Here is a 22,380-nt window from a genome sequence, read left to right as displayed (position 1 = left end):
TCTGGTGACCCTTTGGAGGAGCCTTATACTTATTTTTATATTGCCGTGTTGCTACTTTTACTTAAGCAAAGAAACTGAATACTTCCTCCGTGAGTATAATAAATAAATACACCAAATATTTATATACCTCAGCGTTTGAATTGCTCTGTGATCGTCTGCTCAACCTGAGTCTTATTTCCGTGGATCGCTTAGTCAAGCGTAGTCTTCTAACCGGAAGTGAGCGAGAGAGAGACAGTCAGTTTGCAAGATGGTGGCGACCAGGAGAGGAGTACGCGTGTACTCCCCAAATAAAACAAACCCCGACCAGCCCTCTGAGGTTGAGGTATGTATGAAAAGAGATTATCCTCAAGCCTGTAAATGATCAGAGCTCAGCAATAGAGTTTAGTCTGAGCAGAATAAAGCCAGTCGCGTGTCAGTTAGCCGGTTTGTGAGTCGCTGGTCAAACTCACGTGGACACTACAAGTCTCTTCATATAGTTTAGAAACGTTTCGATGTTATGACACGAAAGAAAAATCATATAGATGATCGAAAACTCCAAAGTGCAAGTGTGTGAGAGCTTTCAGTGTGTTTTGAAAACCAGGTCGAAATGCTGTCTCACTATTTTGACTCAATACAATCATTTCACAGCCAATTAAATTTAACAAAGACACTGCAAGATAAGTTATTTAGATATACAGTATAAATATTTATTATGTTTTCTGGGGTGTTTCTTCAGCTGGTTGACCACTATGTATCCACAATTGTGTTTTTTCAGCTGTGAGGAACTTTTTCCCATTCTCGTTTTGCATTATATAGTATGAGAACATTGTATATTACCAGTACATTAAAAAACATATGATGCATGTTAGGAACTAACACGTTTTCATAATGAACGACTCAACTAATTATATTCTCGATTAATCGACTAATATATAAAATGTCAGTAAATAGTGAAAAATGCCTGAAGTCCAATGTGGCTCTTTAATGAGCTTGTATTTTCTGACCAAGAGTCCAAAACTCTAAAATGATCCATTTGGATTTTTGGAAATGTTCAGCATTTATGCTTGAATTATGCTTGAACTACTAATCGATTATCAACAGAGTTCACGATTAATTTTCTGTCAATTGACTAATCAACTAATCATTTCAGCTGTAATGCACATTGGCTGTTTTTAGTGACTAATCTTGTCACTGCAAACCTGCTCAGAAGTAGTTTTAGAAGTGTGTAATATGTGTTATATGGATTTGGGATACAGCTAAGGATTTTTAGTCTCTAGTGTGAGTCAAGCTCCAAAAACACTGGATCCTATGCTTTGCATAATGCAACTTAAGTGTCTTCCAGTAGTATTCTTAATGCATCCATGCATTAGACCCATCTTGCCTGGTCAGATCTTTCAAACTCCACGTCCCCTCCAGTTTGTAACACAAGCTTTCTGTTTAAGTCTCCAAGCCCAAACTGAGATAGCAAAGTTATCTTCCAGAGTCAAAGAAGATATTATACAACCGACATAAAGTACTCCTCGTGACAGTATTACTGATCTTTTTGTGTTCAGTCAGTGCCCCTAAGTACCTCGTATGAGTATGTTCTTATAAAGTGGGAACTGTAAATGTTATCACATCTCTGGTTCACTAATCAGCACTTAAAGATTAAAGCTGATAATGATACTCTATATTTTTCTTATTGTCAACAAATGCAATGTAAAAAACAAAACTCTGTGCCATGGAGTTTATTTTGAGCCAATCCCACATACACTGTCCTGCTGCCATAAATACTCAAAGCACTAAATGTGTATTAATCCACCGCTGAAAACAGTCCACTAGCAAATGCACAATTTATTCGTGTTCAGGTAATGTTTGTTAAAAACTACAGTGCCCAGCTGTTTTAGGAAATGACTAAGCCTTTTTAAAAATAGATATATTTGTGATTTACATCTTTAGGAGGAACCAATGGGCTTGAGTCTACAGGGGGGTTAAAGACAAACTAACACATCACTGCTTTGTGTTTTGTCATGTAATTTGTTAAGAAAATTAAGAATAATGCCAGCCTTATCCTCTGGGGTAAAGCTTGCTGTAAAACCAACTGTATTACTGACTTGGTCTTACTGTTGCCACACAGGCCACTCCATCCACTGGACGAAGAACCAGGAGGGCTGCTAAACAAGAAGAAACCCCTATCCAGCAGGCCCTGGGGAAGACCAGCAGCCCACCAGCGTCTCCACCGACCTCGCTGAGAAGATGCACCAGAGCCTCCAGACTGCACAGTCCAGAACAGCCTTGCACTCCTGTGGGCTCTGTCCATGAAGCAGACACGTCAGATCTGGAGTCGTGCTGCTCTGCGGTGTCCGACATCGAGCCACAAGTGACACGCACCAGGGGAAGGAGGAGACAGGCCCCCACAGGAAGTCAGGAAGATGAGGTATCTGAGGTGGAATCGTGCTCTTCTGCAGTATCTGCTTCAAAAGCCAGCCAAAGTAGCCGCCGGAGTACAAGGAGGAAGGTGGTTCTTGAAAAATCTGACCCAGCTGATGTTGAAGCAGGAGATGTCAAGGTTGACGCTGTGCTCGAAACAGAGTCCTGCAGCTCTGTGGTGTCCGAATCCCAAAGAGTCACCAGAAGTCAGCGAAAAACTGCTCGCACCAGATCATCTGCCAGACGACAAATTGAGGACTCTGAAGTCTCAGAGGCCGAGAGCTGCACATCCAGTGTCTCGGGGACTTCTCGGTCCACAACCCGCAGTGCGACGAGATCCAGAAGGCAAACACGTCCTATTCCCATTGACCTAGATGAGGCCTCAGAAGGCTCTCGCTCTCCTGCCCCAACAGGCCGAAGGAGCAGGGCGGCAAGAGGGAAGACTGCTGTAGATTTTAGTGAGCCTCGGTCTTGTGACTCTGAAGGGTTTGAGTCCGGGCCCACTTACAGTATGACCACTCGTAGACGAGGGAAGACCCAATCCGTGGGTCCCAAAGTTCTGGACTCAGACTCTGAGCTGACAGACATGCAGTCCCCACTTGGCAGCCCCTGCTCCTCACGTGGCAGAGGGTCTCCATGCAGCAGCCGCACAGGCTCAGGTAACAGCAGTCGAGGTGCTCCGTCCTCCAGGCGCTCAGTCAAGGATCTTAGTATTGTTCTAGAAAAAACCGGGGAGCCGGCTGAAGAGGATAGTTTATTAAATGACTCTAGATTAGAAAGTACTCTGATAGCTGAGGATGCAGATTGCACACTGTTGGAGGAAGATAAGAGCCAAATATTAGAAGAGAAAGAAGGCGTTAAAAGTACTGATCTCGCATCAAATGAGGCTTCAGCAAATGTGAAGAGGGGAGTTAATGTCATTTCAGAAGAGGATTCTCATGTATATCCCTCAGTATCAGATGGTCCTGGTTGTGCTAAAGAAGCTGAAGTTGTTTGTGAGGCTGCAGTGACGCCCAGAGACCAGCAGGAGGAGCCACGTGCTGAAAATAAGGATGGGGATACCTCAGAAGTGGAAATGATGCAGGAAACAGTCCTGTCATCAGAGCCGTTAAAGCCATCAGTTACAGTATCAATATGTGAGAAGGCTTCTGAAGATACAGAGGAGACTAAAGAGAAGGAGGAAGCCATGGAAGTGGCTGATGTAGACACCCATCCATCACAGGGAGTTGAGCATATAGGCGGGGATACTGTTGTGGAAACACAGTCCAGTGAGGAGGAGAAAATGGAAGTCAGTACAATGAACAGAGATGCTCAGCAGGTGGTTGACTCCAGTGAGGTCCAAGTTGAGGCCATTCAGGTGACATCTAAGCAGGAGCACAAGATCACAGTGGATTCTGACTCTGAACAGCAACCTAAAGACGTCACTGTGCAGAAAACAAAAATAGTCAGCCTGCTGGTGAGCAGTGAGGATGAGGATGAAGATGACTATGCAGGAGAAGAGGAGGAGAGGGAAGTTTCTGGAGAGGAAGAGGATGAAGAGGAGGATTTGGCAGAGGAGAGAGGAAGACCCTCCAAAAAGTCTGAAGCAGCAGATGAATCAGTTGAGGGACTGTTTATGATTGACACGCGGCCAGGACAAGCGGCTGATGAGGATTACTACAAGGAGGGGCTGAGAGAGGAAGCGGCGGCGGCAGGCAGAAGGAAAGAGGGAGCTGAGCAGGAGGAGCAAGATGAGGAGTTTGTGGATGAGGAGGAGGAGGATGATGATGATGAAGATGCAGAAATTCTCTTCTCAAGTAGAGATCCTCACTCGTAAGTAATAAGATAGGTCGCAGAATCAGATCATTCAACTGGAAACTGTCACATGTATATCAACAGAAATAAATCAGTCAGGGTCAAACATTCGCAACGGTTATTTAAAGGATGAAGCATCTCTCAATACTTACACTTACGGAAGCCTCTGTGGGACATTTTTAAAAAAGGTTGAGTCAATTTTAGGGCTGCAAGTGATGATTATTTCCATCATTGATTAATCTGTAGATTATTTTTTAAACTAATCGTTTTGTCTATAAAATTTCTGATAATGGTATAAAAAAATGCCTTTTATAATTTCCCAGTCAAAAGTGACATCTTCACGTCTTGTTTTGTCCAACCAAAACAGTCCAAATCATGTGACAAAGAAACACATTAAATCATCACATTTTAGAAGCTGAAACCAGTCAATTTTTGGCATTTTATTTATGACTGAAATGACTGTTTTATATTATCAAAATAGTTCCCGATTAATTTTCGGTCAGTCGATTAATCGACTAATTGTTGCAGCTCTAGTAATCTCTAACACAACTGAGCACTGTAGTTTTTAGCAAATGATACTCAAACAGGAATAAATGGAGCATTTGTGAGGGGCTATTTTCAGCTGCAGTTGAATACACATTGATGTTTGGACATATGTGGGATTGACTCAAACTACAGTGGCTACGTTCATCATAATTAAGGAACATGTCATCCAGTGCTATGATGTGGCTGGTTGATGTGTTTTTGTATGTTTTTTGGACAACAATGCAGCTGTCAAGCACAGAGGAATAAACTATATCAGGCTTTGGCTACACAGGCAATACTTGTTAGTAGGATCAAGTTTTTGTTGGTTTCTTTTCATAGGATTTATTGACAAAAAAGAAAAAAGTAGAACATCATCTGGCTTATCCTTTAACACATCATTACATTATATTTGATTATAACTGTGTGCAGAGGTGAGAAATGAGACATGACTGCACCTCCTGAGGAATTTTCTCTGTGCCAATTTGTTTTAGGAAAGAGTTGTCCAGCCGTATTGACCCCGGCATCAGAATGAAGGAGCTCGGGGGTTTATACATCAATTTTGATGGCAGCAAATCAAAACCTGTCTCCAGTTCGCTGCAAAAACTAAAGGAAAAGAAGATCCAAGATGAGGTAAATAAGCGATTGATTTTTCCCTTTTTGAAGGTGATCTCTGATGCAGAATGGATAATGAACGTTGTGCAAGGACGAATAAATCCAATAACACCTGAGATGGTGTTATTCATGGTTTCTCTCCACTTCTTTTTGACTTTAGCCTTTTATCTCTGCGTTAGTGGTGTGATGCAGTATTTTGTTGTTGTTCACAGGTGATGAAGAAGAGCATGATTGGTCCAGACTTTGAAAAAAAGGATGCAGTGCCTCCTTACAGTGAATCCAAACAAGCCTTGAAACTTAAACGCAGAGTAAGTTTTACAAATTGATGTTTGATGATGAAGTTTAGGAGATGGTCCACATTAATATCCACTAAGATTTCATCGTTGTAAAATCAGTTATAATGACACATATTGCCCAAAAAACTCTGACCTCTACTGAACATGTGGTCATCATAAAAACTGCATTTTTTTTACTCCAATTCTAAATGCTTTTGAAATCATTGGAGTAATTGTTTTTCCCAGGCGGAGCGTGAGAAAACAACAGGGGACGGTTGGTTTAATATGAAAGCCCCTGAGATCACCGGGGAGCTGAAAGGAGACCTCCAAGTCCTGAAGATGAGAGGCTCCTTGGATCCCAAGAGATTCTACAAGAAGAATGACAGAGATGGTTTTCCCAAGTATTTTCAGGTCACTAAAAAAAAATAAAAACATGAGTCATCAATCTTTTATATTTATTTAGAAATGTGGTCATAAATCTTTATTTTTCAAAATGTCTTCTTGTAAGGGTTTGGCTGTATGAAGGTACAAATAATCCAATCTGCAGTACTCACAGGAATTATGTTTTTTAATGTCAGAATCAAACTTTACTGTATTTATATGTATTTGAGTATTTTTTTTTAAATGTGTGTGTGTGTGTGTGTGATACAGGTTGGTACAGTGGTGGACAGCGCAGTCGACTTCTATCATTCCCGTGTTCCCAAGAAGGAGAGGAAGAGAACCATGGTGGAGGAGCTGCTGGCTGATGCTGAGTTCAGGCAGTAAGTTGAAATTTAGTCACATCGACAAACTGTTTGACTGGATAAACAGTGTCTACTAGAGGTGTTTTAGAAGTAGCGTGTCTTCAAGCGTGTCTCACTCTAGCCCTAATTTACCCCTAAAAGAAAATACTCCCCTAAAAACAGCTTATCAACATCACCTGGTTTATTTTTATAGTGATAAGACAAATAATGTTTAGCTAAATATCTACCAGAGCCATGATTAACTATTTTTCTTTACTGTGAACATGTGGTATGGTTCAATTTTATATCAATTGCGAATAAGACATTTGTATACGTTCACATGTGAATTCCTCACTTTAGAGACATAAGCTGGTCTGCAAAAGTAGAACAAATACATATTACTAGTGGAGTGGAGAAAAGCGTATTGGTGAACGCTGACACTTATTGATTAGTGGTAATTTGCCCCAGCAGTGGGAAAAAAAAGAGACATCTGAGGTGACAAAATGATTTATATTGCTGATCTTTATCTGGCAGACATTCCTTGAACATCATTATAAGATCATCTGTTTTTTTTTTTGTTGCATAAAAAACTTTGATCTGTCAGATTCTATGACACCAAAGATTTAACTAATTTCTACTGGCACATTTGAAGTATTTTCTGTAGGGTCACACATTTCCAGAGCTCAGAGTCCATCAGGTCACAGAATACTGTGTAACACCACAACAGTTTGTCATTACGCTGCACAATGTTGTGCTTTGTGAAGAAGGAACAAAAGCAATATGAAACATGTGCTGGTTGTGTATACAGGGTGTGGACAGTGTTGTTAGTTTGCTCTATATTCTGTGCTGCAGTGTGTGTAGGTGTACTGCATGTTTGTTGTGGTACAGTTCAGAGAAGGGCCAGAAAGGACCGAATGAACCTGTATATCATTAGAGTTTTGCACATTTTCATTTTGAATTTGTCAACCCTGTTTGGCATTAGAATATATTTTACATGTATAGTTACTTGTCAAATTTGCAAAGGAATTTCCCCAAATTAATGCCCATTGTTCCCTGTTTATTTTCACGATTGGCCAAATCTATGTTCAACTTATAACATATGCTGTTCTCTTCTCTTCCCAGTAAGAACAAAAAGAAGTATCAGCACATTGTGACGGAGAAAGCAGCACTCGGAGCTGGCAAGAGGAAGAAGAAGAAGAAATTCCATAAGAAGTAAATCTGAAGACTTTGAGAGGCTTTTCATAGATATTATCGACTCAGTTCTTCAGCAGGTGACTGGAGCATAAATCATTTTTCACTTCATGGTGCCTCATGAAGCTTTACTGAATCCTGCTCATTCAAGACTATTCATCTCTAATGATGGATTGAAAAACTGTATAAAACAGATCAGAAAAGACCAGTAAAACTGATTCAGTAAGCATGTTATTAAAGATATACATTACTTTGTACAGTTATCAGTGTACATGGTTGAAACTGAAACATTTTTTTAATCAAATGGACCTTTATCTTCCATTTTTCTGCACAGTAATCATCATCATTCAAAAAATACAAAAACACAATACATGTAATCAAATGAACATTAAAATATTTTCTTTTGACTGGCAACAGTGTTTCCATCACAACCAGAAATACTGATTTTCCTGCAAAGACTTTTGGACAAATAGACTTAGTGAGGCTGAACAGAGTGAAATCTTTTGTCATAGTTTGTGACCAAACCAAATCGTGTGAGATTTTTATGTAGTAGCCACTCAAATTAAGAGATGACAGTCCAAATAAATATAGTTTCTTTTTAAAAATTTTCTCAGTCGCTTTGGTACATTTCTCGAATTGCATTTCTTGAAACAATCTGTACAAACAGCACCACACAATGGATTACCTGCAAAAGCTTGTAACATTCACAAAATCCTTAGTTTATGTCTCAAAAATAAAATATTTGTCAATGAACCTGTCAGTGCCATCAGAATGACAAGTCCTTGTGTCATTGTTTACACACAAGATAGTCAAAATGCTTAATCATGTTGGCAATATAACAGTGTCCTCTGTGAGGTAGACCTGCAGTCCTATGTGGGGAAAAATACACGTATACATGTGTGTTTGTGTTCACTTAGCATACAGTATTACAGTACAGTGCATATTGGTGGATGACATACACACAATTGTTCTCCCAACATTTGGCAGCACCTTTCAACCAGCCTCAGTCACCGTAAGGCCCTGATTGAGAACATGGTCCACAATTGTGGCCCTTATTTAATGGGGAACATGCCTGTGTCTTTGACCTCTTCCTCTGTTTTGCCTCCCAACTCTTCTCCACACAGCCTTCTCTACTCCTCTTCTGCCCACCTGTTGACTCAGTTCATTTCCTTGTTCTTCCATTGTCAGAAATTGTAACACTGTGTTGTGCTCTGTAGCAAACAGATGCACCTCTGAGCTATTTTAGAGAACTGGTTGATTTAATACTTCACACATTTCCCTTCATTAGTGAAAGTCAACATTCACATTTGATTAATTCATCAATTCAGGACACATTTACAAAAAAAATTCTAATAGAAATGTATAAAAAAATATGACAGATATTGACAACTGGTTCAACCATTTTGCATGTGATGACTTCTGCAATGAATTAATGCAGAGATGTTTTGGGGGGTCAGACTATTCAACAGAGAACCAGTATAATACACTTTAATCAACATGACATAAGCAATTGATAATGTAGGAAACAGCAGACAATTGTACTTAATCATTTGCATGAATGTACCAAAGCATTTGCAACTTGTTCAAAAGAATGAGAAATTGCTTTTATGATGTGCACAAGTGACTAGATGATGTGGAGGTTGAACAAGTACTTTTGAGAATTTCAATTCTGATCTAAGAAATATAGCAAAGCAACTGAGAAAAACGAAATGACTGTTTTTGTAATTCTGATATCAAAGGCACTATGAGGACTATGAAAGGACCACAGAGCAGAAGGAGAATTAGAATAAAAACAAATGTTTGAGCAGCTGTCAAGCTTTGACTGAAATATTATACTGTGACTGTGAGGATTTCAGCACAAAGAGAAAACACAATAGCCAGAGGAAGAACTGCAGGGGACGCACATCCAGATATGACTTCATATGAATGACCATCAAGTCGCTCATATCCATGTTTGAAAATGTATCACTACTGCAAATTAAACTGTTAATTTGAATCAAATGTAGTTCGGTGATGAAGATGTTAACGCAGATATAGTGAGCAAGGTGATTAAAACTACTACCTGCTGTGAAGTGAAGTACATGTAGAGTGGAAAATTCAATCACCACATATATTCTACTTAGTGAAGAATTCAGTGAAGAGCCCACCGGTCGGATACACTTTTTTGGCAGATTTTGCAGTGCAGGGTAATTTGGATTAATTTCTGTTAGAAACTTTAAGTAAAACTTTGTACTTCAGCTCGCCATCTTTTAAGTTAGCATCACAGTCTGACACACAGGCTGAGAAAGACATGGGACACTTAACCTTCAGCTCCATGGTTACTGCAGTTAAGAGGGACGTATGGACAATATGGGTCAAAGACAGAAATACAGGAGGCATTTGGTTTGACAATTAATCAGAGCCTGCAGATTCAGCTGAGGTACCAGTGCTGATAATGATAAATCAAAGGAAACAGAAGCTTTGTATGACCTTTTCCCTTATTAAATTTTTTTTTTAAACATTTAATACATTGAGTATCTTTCAAAGTACAGTGTCCACCTGGTCTGTAAGTTCAACGCACACATTACATCTGCAGTCACTGTGGCTGAATGAACTATTATGTATAATGTATAAAGAACAGATAACCTCTGAGTCAGTGGCACATGTACACAGAAACACTACATACAGTTTTGATACTTCAGTGTAACACTATGAAGCTGAATGGCTGGCTTAATTTATGTTAAGGCTAAATTTCTTTGTGTCTCCTGCTCTTTGATTCAGGATTACTTTTGTTCCTTCTCTCTCTTAAATCTCTTCAGTCTCTTGTAGCTGCTGGCTCCCAACGGTGGCTCTTGGCTACCTTCTTGTCTCTCTTTTGTGTTGTGAGAGATGAGCTCTTAACAGCTGCAGCTTACAGCCACTACGTCTCCTTCCCACACACGCGTGTGCGCACACACACACACACACACAATGTTGCTTCTTTAATTCTGAGCCAATTTCACACACAGCTTTAGAGAAATTAGTCTCCGTTTGGTTTCACCATCAGGGTGTCTAAAAACAGCCCAGCTGATGGGTGGGAGGGAAGCGGTGCTGCTCTGCTTTTGAATGTAACCCTTGCAAATTTCCCTGCCTTTTCAAACGTTAATGACGACAAACGCTGCTCAGCAGGTGCTCGGGAAGGTTTGAAATTTAAATGAACATCAAAAAGGGAGATAAATGAAGATACATGTGTGTGAGATGGTTCAACTCACTGAATGATAAATGTCGCGGTTAAGGAGGTGTGTTAGTGTCTGTGTGTGTGCATCGATTCCTACAGATAGAACATTCGGCAGGTAAAAAGCAACAGTTTAGTGCAGTTTGAAGAATATCTACTTTTAACTTTGAACTCAAAGTGTGCATTATTAGAGTGACTGGCTTAACAGTGACGAGTCCTCGATTATGTCACTTTTTGGTCAGATCAATAGGTTAAAGGTCAAAGCTCACGCTGCTGTCCAACGAGGCTCTGTGGGTCTGCAGAATCCTCTGGACTCGTCGGTGGATCTGCTCCCTGTAGGATGGACTGGGCTGACTGCTCTGGAGCCTGAAGAAAACAGAAACAAAACAGAGACAAAACAAACAACTGAGTCTCAGTCACAGAGTCTTGCATCACGCTGGGTTGACATAAAGCTTTGTAGTGTTGTATTGTTTGTTATCTTAGTAGGGATGCGACTTACAACTATGTTCATTATCAGTGAATCTGGTGGTTCCCAACCTGAGGGTCGGGACCCCCACAAGATGTTGCAAAGCAAAAATTATACACTTCTGAAGTTACGCTTATTTTTTAAAATTTGCATTTAGTCTCTTAAACCCCTTTTTGCCTGATGAATTAGTATAATAGTATATAATTTAATCTCTTCAGGACTATTAACATAAAACAAGGACAATCTCTGGTTGAACTGGTCACAACTGGTGATGAGGGGTCACCTAGAAAGTAGAAATTGCAAGTTTGAAGGGCTTACAAGACAAAAATGTTTGGAACCATTGGACTAATTTATCTTTTTTTTGTTAAACATTTAGTCTATAAAATGTGAATAGTGAAAAATAATAGACTATCACCACCATAGCCAAGGTGACATCTTCAAATTATTTGTTTTGTGCAGCCAATACTCCAGAGATCCAGCATTTTTGCTTGAAAAATGACTAAAATAATTAATTGATTTTCAAAATTGCACTATATAATATAACTCAGACAGGGCCTGCTTTTGTTATTCCTTTTGTCCACTAGTCTGTGCTGTAACCCAACATAAGCCAGGTGAGCTGATGCAAGGCTGACACCACCAGTACACTGACACACACTTTAAATGTATTATGCTCAACAACATACTTTTAAATATACTTTGAAATAAATGACAATGTTTCCTTCATCTAAAAAGTTCATTTTGTATTTAGTTCCTTTATATTGAACCTTTTGTGCAAAAAAAATAAGAATTTCACAACTGACAGAACCAACTGTGCGTTTGAACAACAGGCACAAATATGATTCATCAACACAATATAAATGTGTCTGCAAGTTGGCCACAGGCAGTTATGAAATAACAGATTGCACTGACAGAAGTGAACAGTAATAAATTCCAGTATTGCCTCTCATCCACGTCTATTTGTCGGGAGTGGAAGGGTGATGACTGACTGACTGACTGGTGCCTTGGCCCGGCTCGCAGAGTGGGAATGGCAACTTTTCATCTGTAATCAGATAAACTCACTACCTTCTTCAAAAAGTCATCAAGGACAAATCATCCGGAGACATGAATAGACTGAGACTTCGGGGCTTAGGGGGCAAACGTCGCCACTGGCATCTGTCATTTTCTTTATAGATCAAAGATTCGTGGTAAGACGTGCCCCTCTCTCTGTCGGAGGGAATCTACAAAGGCCCACTCTAATCTCCCACCCTGCAACTCCTGTCGCGTTTTCAATTGAGAGAAAAGTATCATTCATTTCCTACAATTTACTTTGCAGTTTAAGATTGTCTATTGATTTTAATGTTTACTTATGGACTGAGCAGAGGGGAAAGGGAAAGGAGAGCAGAAACAAACAAACAAACAAAACGGAACATCGGTCCCATTGGTGTGTTCAACTCGCAGCTGCCGTGATCGATGACAAGGTCTCTCTGAATGTATTAAAGCGTACATCGGGTCAAATGCATCAGACTGAAACTGAAACACAAATCAATACCATTTTCCTCATTGTTTTCCCTTCTCTCTGCCTCCTCTCTCAGTAATGAACAAACATGACAAGACATCAGATTCTGTAATTTAAGAGGTGGAGGGGAATTCATCCTGCCTGTCTAGTGTGATCAAAATTAAAGATTGGATGTGTATGAACGCACGAACACACACACACACACACACAAAGCGGCGGCAGTGTATGACTAACATCTCACAGGATTGCCGTATATTTGATGTATACTGTAATTGGGAACTCATGCGGGTGCCTCTTTGCTTTTAAGATCTTTTGAGCAAACAATGATTAACACAGATGGATCAGGATAAATTCAGGGCAAACACCACAGAAAGAGGATTGTGTTTTCTACAGCTTTGGCGTGAGTGTGAAGAAAATCATTAGGATTTGTGGCCAGAGAAGCCAAACTCAGGGCTCAGAGGAGATACCGAGAGCACTAACAACAAGTGAAAATACAAAGTTATAAACAGGCATGCTAATTACTGCCACTGCTTATATTTTATCATTTTGTCATAACGTCAATAGAAAGCGATGAGGATTTGTGATGCAACCAGCCTGGCTAACCTGTTAATGCACCAAAACAAGGAACACAACATACACGGTCTCCCTTTAGGAAGTAAACATCAAGTTTTAGTAGTCAATATGCAGACTAAGCTTCACACACGATTTTTGATAGGTTGCAACTTGCCGACAAACTATTTTGGCTTTGGTTATTCATGGAGCCTTTGAAGAATAAAATATGAAAAAGTCTCAAATTTGGTTCTAGAGGCTTCTGTTCTGATTTAACGGCTTTTTGTCATTGTGTTCTTTTCATGTTGAGGCAAAGCGATGTTTTGATTTTAACAAATCCATTCATTTTACAAAAATTTAAAAAACAGCCTGTGGAAATCCTTCAGGTTGAGGGAAATGGTTACGAATAGACATGTTACCTTTCTCTGAGGGAATGTTTGAGTATCGGAGGGCTTCTGGATTTTGACACAGTCGGGGCGGACTGAGCCGAGGCAGCAGCTCTCACAGGGCTTCTTGTCTGGGTTTCATGTCTGTATGTTGTCCCCGGAGACGACTGGACCCTCACAGAACCTGACTCCACCTGGAAGAGGAGTTTTAACTGAATAAATTTTGTCAGCTGGATGTTCCATCTTAAAAATATTTGAAATCCAAGACATTAGCATAAACAAGAACAGAGACACTGTGTCATGACTACAAAACAACTTATACAATATCAGAACACTTAACTCTGTGCTACTGATGTGCTGTTGCATCAAAATGCTAGCTTATTGAATCAGTTATTTTAAAATGTTAGAATTAGACTTACTCTGGCTGATCGCGGTCTGTAACTCTCCAGGAGAGAAGAATCTACAAAAAATAGGAAAGTTTTATGAAAAAGGAAACTCGCAGTAGCTTTTGAACTGTTTGCATAACAGTACTTCTTTGAAATATGAAAAAAATTTATTTCTTGAACATAAGCAGCTGTTGTCAAACTTTACATAGCAACAAACACAAAAATGTGACACTACTAAGGAAACTGGAAATGACTGAATAAATAAAATAAATATTACTCTACTCACATGAGGCCAAACTTGACAACTATTTGCCAAGAAAGTTGCCACCAGATAGTTATTTATGCGGCATATGTAGCATGGCCTTAGGTGTGTAACAATACTTTTATTAGTGTTTGTTAATGAGTGATGAGGCCCACCAGTGTGATCATGTGAGAAGCTGACAGTGCGACGATGCGCGCTACAGTCCTGTGGAGAGGAGGAAGGAGTTCCAATTCCAGAGACACTACCGCAACGAGAGACCTGGAATAACATCGCAGAAAAATAATCTAGTTGTAAAAGTTTAGTAGTAAAACACATGCATATGAAGTTTGTTCTGGCACTCAGGTCCTCATCACTTTGCAAGTTTTAGTTCATCTTATTGTCTGAATTATTATACCATCATCCTACCACTCATCATAATCATGGGCAGAGAGTATTCTGTCTTCCACGTTGAAACATTATACTGATCAAATACAATAACTCACACAATCTAAAAACTAACAATAAGTTATGCTACAACAAAAATTAGACAGGTTTTGTTGGCTACATGAAGTAAATGAAATTGACAACACACATTCTTCACTCATTTCTTTCAGACTGCAGCAGAATAAAGGAAGTGTTGCCCTGCATGTCTATCTGCCCTGCTGTTTGTTTGTCATCTCAACCTCGATCACTTCAGCATGAAGTTCACAATAAGACATAAAGAAAACAAAGATTTTTACAGAAGAACCACCTATGGCAATCTCAAACAACATAGGTCAGGTTATCTATAGGAATGTACTTCCCTCTACACACATAAACCAGGAGTTAAGTCTCTGCCACATGCACTGATAATGCATTCACCATGGGGCTAAGCTACTTCATTAGGTATCTATTTGTTAATTGCAGCTTGACTCTCAATTACCAGGGTTAATTGTCGACAGAAGATTCCCCCAGGAAAACCAGAGTGGAAAACATGCTCCTCTCTTTAATAAAACGCCCGTTGTATTCTAGTAAATTCCACTTATGAGTGTGACAAAAACAACTCCGTTCCTAATCACTTCTTTTAATAACGATGTGCTCATGGATTTTGATATTCATACCTCAGGATTAGATTTGATGTAATTGAAGAGGCAGAAATACAGTGGGGAGAAGAGAGAGTGGAGGGAGGGGCAGAGAACAGGATGCTGTGTTGTTCTTGTCCATCCAATGTATATTCCCAGAGGCTGTGTGATCAGAAAATCACTCCTTTTATATGCAAATCTCTCATAGCAGTGATACGGCCATAATTAAAATGTTAACAAATAACTGTGTACCAGCCTAAATACAGGACTTGTGCTATTAAAGAGTACTAAAGTCCCTCAGCGAGGATAATAGGCCATATTACATGCAGACATAGTGAAACATTTTCAGTGACGTCGAAATCCATTAACGGCTCAGGTAAAAAGATTAACACTGCTCTCTTATTATGCCCTCCACTTAATCTGCCCACTAGATTAAGTTAAAATTTAGGAAGCTCCCACAGAGGCATGAACTACATCAATTCAGGAGCCCATTAATTTCATAACCCCTGTGCACCGAACACATGTATTGTTGGAATCACACCAGTGTTTTGACAGCTGCCTTCAGTGTGAAGGGATGTATGTAAAAGTTACCAACCAGGAAGGGACGCTGGCTCTCCGTCTCCTTCCTGAAGTGGTGAGGCCCAAGCCGGAGATGGCTGAGCCTCTGCCTGGCGTCCTCTGAAAGCTGGCACATCTTGCGGTGGGTGTACGGGGACAAAGCCCGAGTCCTGGAGGAAACTGTGGGCTGCTGGTAGCCAGAGTCTCTGAGAGCAGTGTGTTTTCTGTGTGTCCTGTTTTTTTGGGGACTGTGGCCGGACGGGGATGGAGAAGGACAGCGTCTGGATGTAGATGACTGTGTGGAGTTTGTAATTGTAGCCTCAACATTTAGCTGTTCCTTCCCACCTTTTGAAGACATACAATTCCCATCATCTGTTCTGGAAAAATGCATGCTGGATGGCAACTGACACGGTGATTTGGATGATGAAGACTTTTTTGCTGAACTCTGTTTGGACAGCATCGCTGGAGAACGATGGGAGGTCTGAGGCTGCGGATTATGAAAGAGAGAGAAAGAGAGAAATGTTGATATGTTGTTCAAACATGTCAAGCTATCCTCACAGCTCTCCGTTTTGTGGTGACGCACAGCATTTGTCTCAGCAGTTTAGATCTCTCTGCAGACCACAGTGTTATTCCTTTACAGAGGCGTCAGCCATTTTAGCTATTAAGACAGCTGCTCTCACTCTGGATACAGACTTGTTCTCCCTGGACAAAACCATTAAACCATTAGCTAAATCATTCGGCTTAAGTGTTAGAACAACAACGGCTCTCGCAGTCGGCACTGCCATGGAGACAACCTCTGCAGAATTACTTCAATAACTCTAATGGCCAATAACATCATTCTCCGATGCAATATCCCACTTCCTGCGGGTAATGCCAACCGGGGATAAATAAGTTAAGATAAAATGTTAATTGCATTTGATGGCCATCTCCAGTCTAATATGATAAAGAGGCATTACGTGGCTGTAAAACAAAGATAATCTAAATGCTAATTAGGGAAATCACACAACATTAAAACTATTTTTAAGGGAAACTAAATGATGAATAAATCCTCATCGAGGTTGCCATTTGAGAATGGTCTGATTTAATGGAATTAAGGTGAATATGCCCTTCCCTCCCACACATCCTTCACCATCTCCGACTTCCTTCAGCTCTTCTGTCTGTTCCTGCTGCTGGACGGTCACTGAGAGTCAGTCACTTTCCCTGTCACCAACTGAGTGGTGAAGGCTTGTCTGATGTGATTAGCTGCTATTTCCACTGTTGGTTTTGTGTGATAAAGGCACCGTTCAACAAAGCTTGGGCTGTGGATAAATAATAAAAATTACCTTGGGATTAAAAGCAGAATTTAAATGAGAAGGATGACGATTAACAAAAGATAAGCGCACAAGAACATGTCTAAAAATCTAGAGTATATTCATCAGTGCAGTTTCAGAGGTTTTGTGCAAGGTGCTATCACTCTAAATCTCTATTAAAAACAGGACATGGTTTGTCAGCTAGGCAGGCAGGCAGTCAGGGTAATTCCTATGCTGAGGAGCCATTAGGAGAGAGAAAATGGAGAAATTCTACTGTCTGACAGCCACAGCGGTGCTCTGATCCAGACATCCCCCTGAGGTGCCAGGAGAACACTCTGACAATCTGCTTTGCTGTCAATGACATCCTATTTAAACAAATAGCTTAGCTTAGGTTACTGCACCTGGGAAATGCATGGAAGTGTTTTTGGCACAACATGCCAACTGCTGTGTGATGAATCATATGTTACTAAAAGGACTGTTTGTGAAAGATTTTCATTCTTACTGGGTTTTTTTTCTTCAAAGGAACCTTCTTTTACAGTCTACCATTGGAGAATTATCCTGTCCTTCCAGTATCCATTTGCTGAGTAGACTCTCACACACAAATTAGGGATGAACAATTTATTGATATTTTATCAAAACCGCAATATGGTTTGCTGAAATTTGCAAATCGCAGGGGGCAAAATGTGTGTCAAAATAGCATTTGCAATTAGATATTGTGCTGCAGAGATGTCCTGACCTACACTTCATATCCTACAGACCTAAGAAAATGAGAATAATGATGTAAAAATGATCATTTCCTCTAATATCGCAAATCATATCACAATTGCAATATCAGTCAAAATAATCACAATTAGATATTTTTCAAAGTCATTCAGCCCTAGCACAAATGCAAAGATACACACAGGACCATCATTAAGTGGATTATACTGAAGGTGACAATGGATGAAAATATGTCATAAAATAAATCTTGGAGTGTCCACACTGATAAAAGCAGAGAAAAAGACTCAGACTGAAATAAATCCTTCAAACAGTAGAATGTGATTTTATGCAACTGAGCGCAGTTAACCTTTAAAATCCACAAGCACACATTGGAAGAGTTAGGTGACCCTCAGCTTAGGAAGTTAATGCAAAAAAATGGCTGACTGACTGACTGATTCTGTGACAAAAATTGTGTAAACTCCCAGCGAGGAGGAGATGTGAGAGAAGGCTCGCTATCAGCACCAGAGATCTGCGTCTCCGTAATTACATTCACAAGGAGAGAACAGATACCCTTGAAACACTGCCAGTATAGATAGATAGATGCAGTAGCCATGGCAACAATAGAAGGTGGGTATGTATGGTGGAGACAGACAAATCTGATGGCGAGCGATACCGCTCATTAGAGCCCTCTAGAGATGAATCTTCACTGTATTAGCTGTGGCTACCACTTACTCTGTAATGCTGAGTATGTAGCTGTAATGTGTTCAAACTCCAGACAGTTTGGACTGTCTTGTGACTGCTTACTTGACTGGCACTTTGATGAATTTTAATTGTTTAAATTTTGATTAAGCTGCTGTGAAAGGCCATGAACACAAAGTGCTTTACAGATCAACAACAGACAAAACTCAGATAAACCAAAAGCAAACAAACATACAACAAATGTGAAGATCCGGAGACAGTGTGTGTGTGCAGGTATGCAAAGACCTATGACACGAAATAAAAATGACACACTTACAGGTGAGGTGGCTGGGCTGTCTCTCCCATCACTCTCTTCGATGACTGATGTCGTGGTAAACTCCACTTTGGGAGAGATTCCCTAGAGGGTGAGGGACCATAAGAACAAACGAAACACCTTTAACAGGGAGATGAAGACAAAAGGACAGATAACAGCGCTGCTTGGAACACCAATTTACAACCACAAATCTTCAATCTATGCCTGGCTTGAGAAAAACAAATAGCAGAAAAGAGAAAGGCTCCAGTGATGTATAAATAATATAGTATTTGGAGAGAGACATCTAAATTGCTATGGAGGCCTCAAACACAAACACAAAAGCAACGGTGAGGGGAAGACTGTTTAAAGACATTTAAATAAGCCAGTTAGTGCCTCGCCTGATGACATGAGATTGAAAAGAGAGGAAGTTCTCAGTTTAGTTTTTCTGTCTGTATGGCGAAGACGGACGACAGCTCTGTAGGGGCAGTGCTGTCTTATCTGAAGAAAATACTTCATTTTCTGTAAGACAAGAATGTCATGTGTGCAGACACAGGGTCACTGAGATTTAGGAGGAGATTCATTTAGAGAAAGCAACTTCTCCAACCTATGAATGACATGTGTAATATTGGTGCCAATCAAGCTGGATCACACAGGGAGAACAACTCTTCTGATGGGGTCGCTGCAACACATCAATTATGTTTAAATGCGTCGACTGGCAAGAACATTCCTCCCTCTTTTAACAAATTCAACAGTGTGCCATTTGAATTTGCTAAATCAGTAGCTCAGGTACCTCTGCACGCATGACTGACATGTGTTACACCTGATGCTAGAAGGAGCAGTTCGAAAGAAATGAAAAAGAAAGCAGCCTACAGGGAAGAAGGAAGACCTCTTCATTAGTATCTCTCTCTCTGCAGCTCCTTCTCTAGAGCTCAGTCTGGGACCAGGGTACAGGAAATCTCTGCTGCTCTCCTCCATCTTGGCTAGGATCTCACCCTCTGAAACCATATACAGACAGACAGGAACACACACAAACCAAGTTAGAGATCTTGTTTCTGCAGCGTAATGACTGGATACAGTGGGGATATAACATGCCCATATGGCATCATTAGAAAGCGTACCTGGAGGCACCAACTGAATCAGCTCAAAAGATGTTGTGTCAGCTGAGAGGAAGGGAAGCACAAATAGACGATGAGCTAATGATCAGTATCACAGCTAATAGCCTATGAGCTTGCACAGCACAGGATTCAGGGGTAAAAGATGAGGAAGCAAATCTCAAAGGGCCGTTTACCTTCTAGGAGGTCAGCTACATCAGCAGGGTCAACGACGCCAGGGAAAGTCTGGTAAAACAGACAAGAGTACAGACAAAGCAAATCAATACTTATAACAAGATGAGACTGACAGACAGCCAGGTATCTAACCCTGACACTCTCTCCAGGGAAAAGAAGGCTTCTTTCATCAGGTGTAGGAGTAAGTAATGTTCAAACTCCAGGGTTGCTGGTTTGCATTTAAAAAAAAAGACAACGTGGAAGAACAGAAGGCACAGAAATAGCCATAAGATACATATTTTAAAAAGTAACAAGAATATGCACACTAGTATGGATATTAACCATTAATTAGGTGTAGATAAAAGGTACGATGGATAGGAGTCACTAGAATGCCACTTTGCTTATACACAGTCATTATTCTCACCTTGACAAAGACCATTTTGTGGTGGAAGAGTAAAGGGAACACAGGAGGCAAACATGGAGTCTTCCTGTACTGGCCCATGATGCACACACTGAGGTAGATATCACTCTTCTTCGATAGGAGCACACCTGGACATGTGACCTGCATTTAAACAGGGTCATTAGGTGACTGGATTGACTCATATGTGTCCTTCATTGGCAGATTCTCAGATTAATTTAGCTCAGTCCAGAATGATGCATACATACATACATGATGAAAGCATAAATGATCGAGGTAGCATAATGTGCTACAGAAACACTTTCAACAATCAATTTAAATCCGCAGTTTTCATCCACTGTCAGTCTTATTTTTTGTTCACTGCAACCTAATTAAGATAACAAATTAAACAGCGAAACAAATAAAGCTAAGTTAAATTACTTCTACATACAAATTGGGAATAACACCAAATCATATTACAATTTAGGGTTTTTGCACATTAAAACTACTACAAAAACTTTGCTGACAGTGGCTGTAAACAAGTTATACAGACTTTTGAACCCATGTTAACCCATGTTAATTAAATCAGACTAGAGCTGCAACAATTAGGCTAGTCCATTAATCATCGTCAGGAAATTAATCAACAACTATTTTGAGTTGACTAATCATTTGTCATCTTTTAAGCAAAAATGTCAAATATTCTTTAGTTTCAGCATTTCCAATGTGAGGATTTACTGCTTTCCTTTGTTTTATATCATTGTAAACTTGATATCTTTGGACTGCTAGTTAGACAAAACGACATTTCATGTCATGTCTTTGGACATAGTGAAAATGTGATCAACATTTTTCAATATTTTCTGACGTTTTATAAAGAAAACGATTAATCGGCTAATGATCAGCTGATTAACTGATAATTAATTAGTATCAGCCCTAAATCAGACGTTCAGGGGCTTCTCTATTAGCTTTAGTTTGATTCAAAGAAATAAATTAGTTATACAGAATATTTCACATGGATGTGATTTTGTGAATTGCAAATTAGGAAAACTAAGTTACATCCTATGATATTAAAACAACGTAATACAAACTAAACCTCTAACGGTTTAATCAATCTGTAAAATAAAGTTAACGCAAACGCCACGTCACAGCATAACTAACAAAGTCAAAGCTATTCATTAAGTTTAGACAGAAAAACGCATGTCTGGTGAACTTGGTTAGTCAGAGTTTCAACATTTATACCCTCTTTAGGCTACGGAACCTAAGGGTTTGCAAAGGGCGGAGGATGTAACAGTTAGTGTTAAACTTGCTAGCTAACCTAGCTAGTTAGTAAACTACCAGATCGGTTTGTTAGATTTGGGGCAAAGGAGCAGCACAAGGAAGAACTCACTGCCTGAATGTCCAGGTATACGGTGCATTTCAGAGACTTTTGATGCGATTTAGAGAAGGAGAGCTTCTTCTTCACAGGAGCCATTCATCCGACTTTCAAAGTTTGTTGTCATAGCTGCCAGACAGCAACAGTCAGAGAGCGGATGTGCAGTCATGTGACCAATGAGTGGCAAATCAAAACCTTCCTCAATTCAGTTCAGTTCAATTCAAATTTGCTTTATTGGCATGAGTGTCACAACAACAATATTGCCAAAGCATCAAGAATCAATTAAATTAAATAAATACATTTCATAAATTAAAACAGGAAAAGAGCAGCAGTAGTATCGTTAATACTTGCTGTGTGTGTGTGTGTGTGTGTGGATGTAAGCAAGAATTAATCATTAAAAGAACAAATAATAACAATAATAATAATAATTGTGATTAAGTTATCAAAGGGTTTTGTTTTGATGCAAATAAATAATAACAAAATACAATCATGAAGTTATTGTAAATCAATATACTCAGCAGGTGTAGG

The 22,380-nt window shown here is 39.8% G+C and overlaps 2 protein-coding genes across 4 annotated transcripts; one reads left to right on the top strand and one right to left on the bottom strand.

Annotated features, from left to right (window-relative positions):
• The first annotated feature begins 187 nt into the window (after positions 1-187).
• On the top strand, positions 188-9,992 carry dnttip2 (deoxynucleotidyltransferase, terminal, interacting protein 2). The gene is made up of 7 exons (XM_044361305.1): positions 188-322; positions 2,096-4,200; positions 5,199-5,337; positions 5,532-5,627; positions 5,841-6,005; positions 6,246-6,355; positions 7,439-9,992. The coding sequence occupies exons 1-7, from the start codon at positions 248-250 to the stop codon at positions 7,530-7,532; spliced, it is 2,784 nt and encodes a 927-aa protein (XP_044217240.1). The 5' UTR covers positions 188-247; the 3' UTR covers positions 7,533-9,992.
• On the bottom strand, positions 7,784-22,027 carry spata6 (spermatogenesis associated 6). Of its 3 annotated transcripts, none has more exons than XM_044361306.1 (12): positions 21,868-22,027; positions 20,511-20,648; positions 20,110-20,158; positions 19,940-19,981; positions 19,692-19,816; positions 18,846-18,926; positions 15,880-16,329; positions 15,324-15,446; positions 14,400-14,502; positions 14,016-14,056; positions 13,630-13,790; positions 7,784-11,066 (listed from the first exon to the last, which is right to left on the bottom strand). In XM_044361306.1, exons 1-12 carry the CDS (start codon positions 21,949-21,951, stop codon positions 10,952-10,954), a joined length of 1,512 nt encoding a protein of 503 aa, XP_044217241.1. In that variant the 5' UTR covers positions 21,952-22,027; the 3' UTR covers positions 7,784-10,951. The 3 variants fall into 3 exon arrangements, with proteins under 3 accessions (XP_044217241.1, XP_044217243.1, XP_044217244.1); XM_044361308.1 differs by having other exon boundaries at positions 21,871-22,027; XM_044361309.1 differs by lacking the exon at positions 15,324-15,446.
• Positions 22,028-22,380: the final 353 nt, after the last annotated feature.

Source organism: Thunnus albacares, chromosome 9 (assembly GCF_914725855.1).
Source record: "Thunnus albacares chromosome 9, fThuAlb1.1, whole genome shotgun sequence".
Lineage (NCBI taxonomy): Eukaryota > Metazoa > Chordata > Actinopteri > Scombriformes > Scombridae > Thunnus > Thunnus albacares.
Note: the sequence above shows the minus strand (reverse complement) of the source record. Positions and strands in the feature narration are given on the sequence as shown.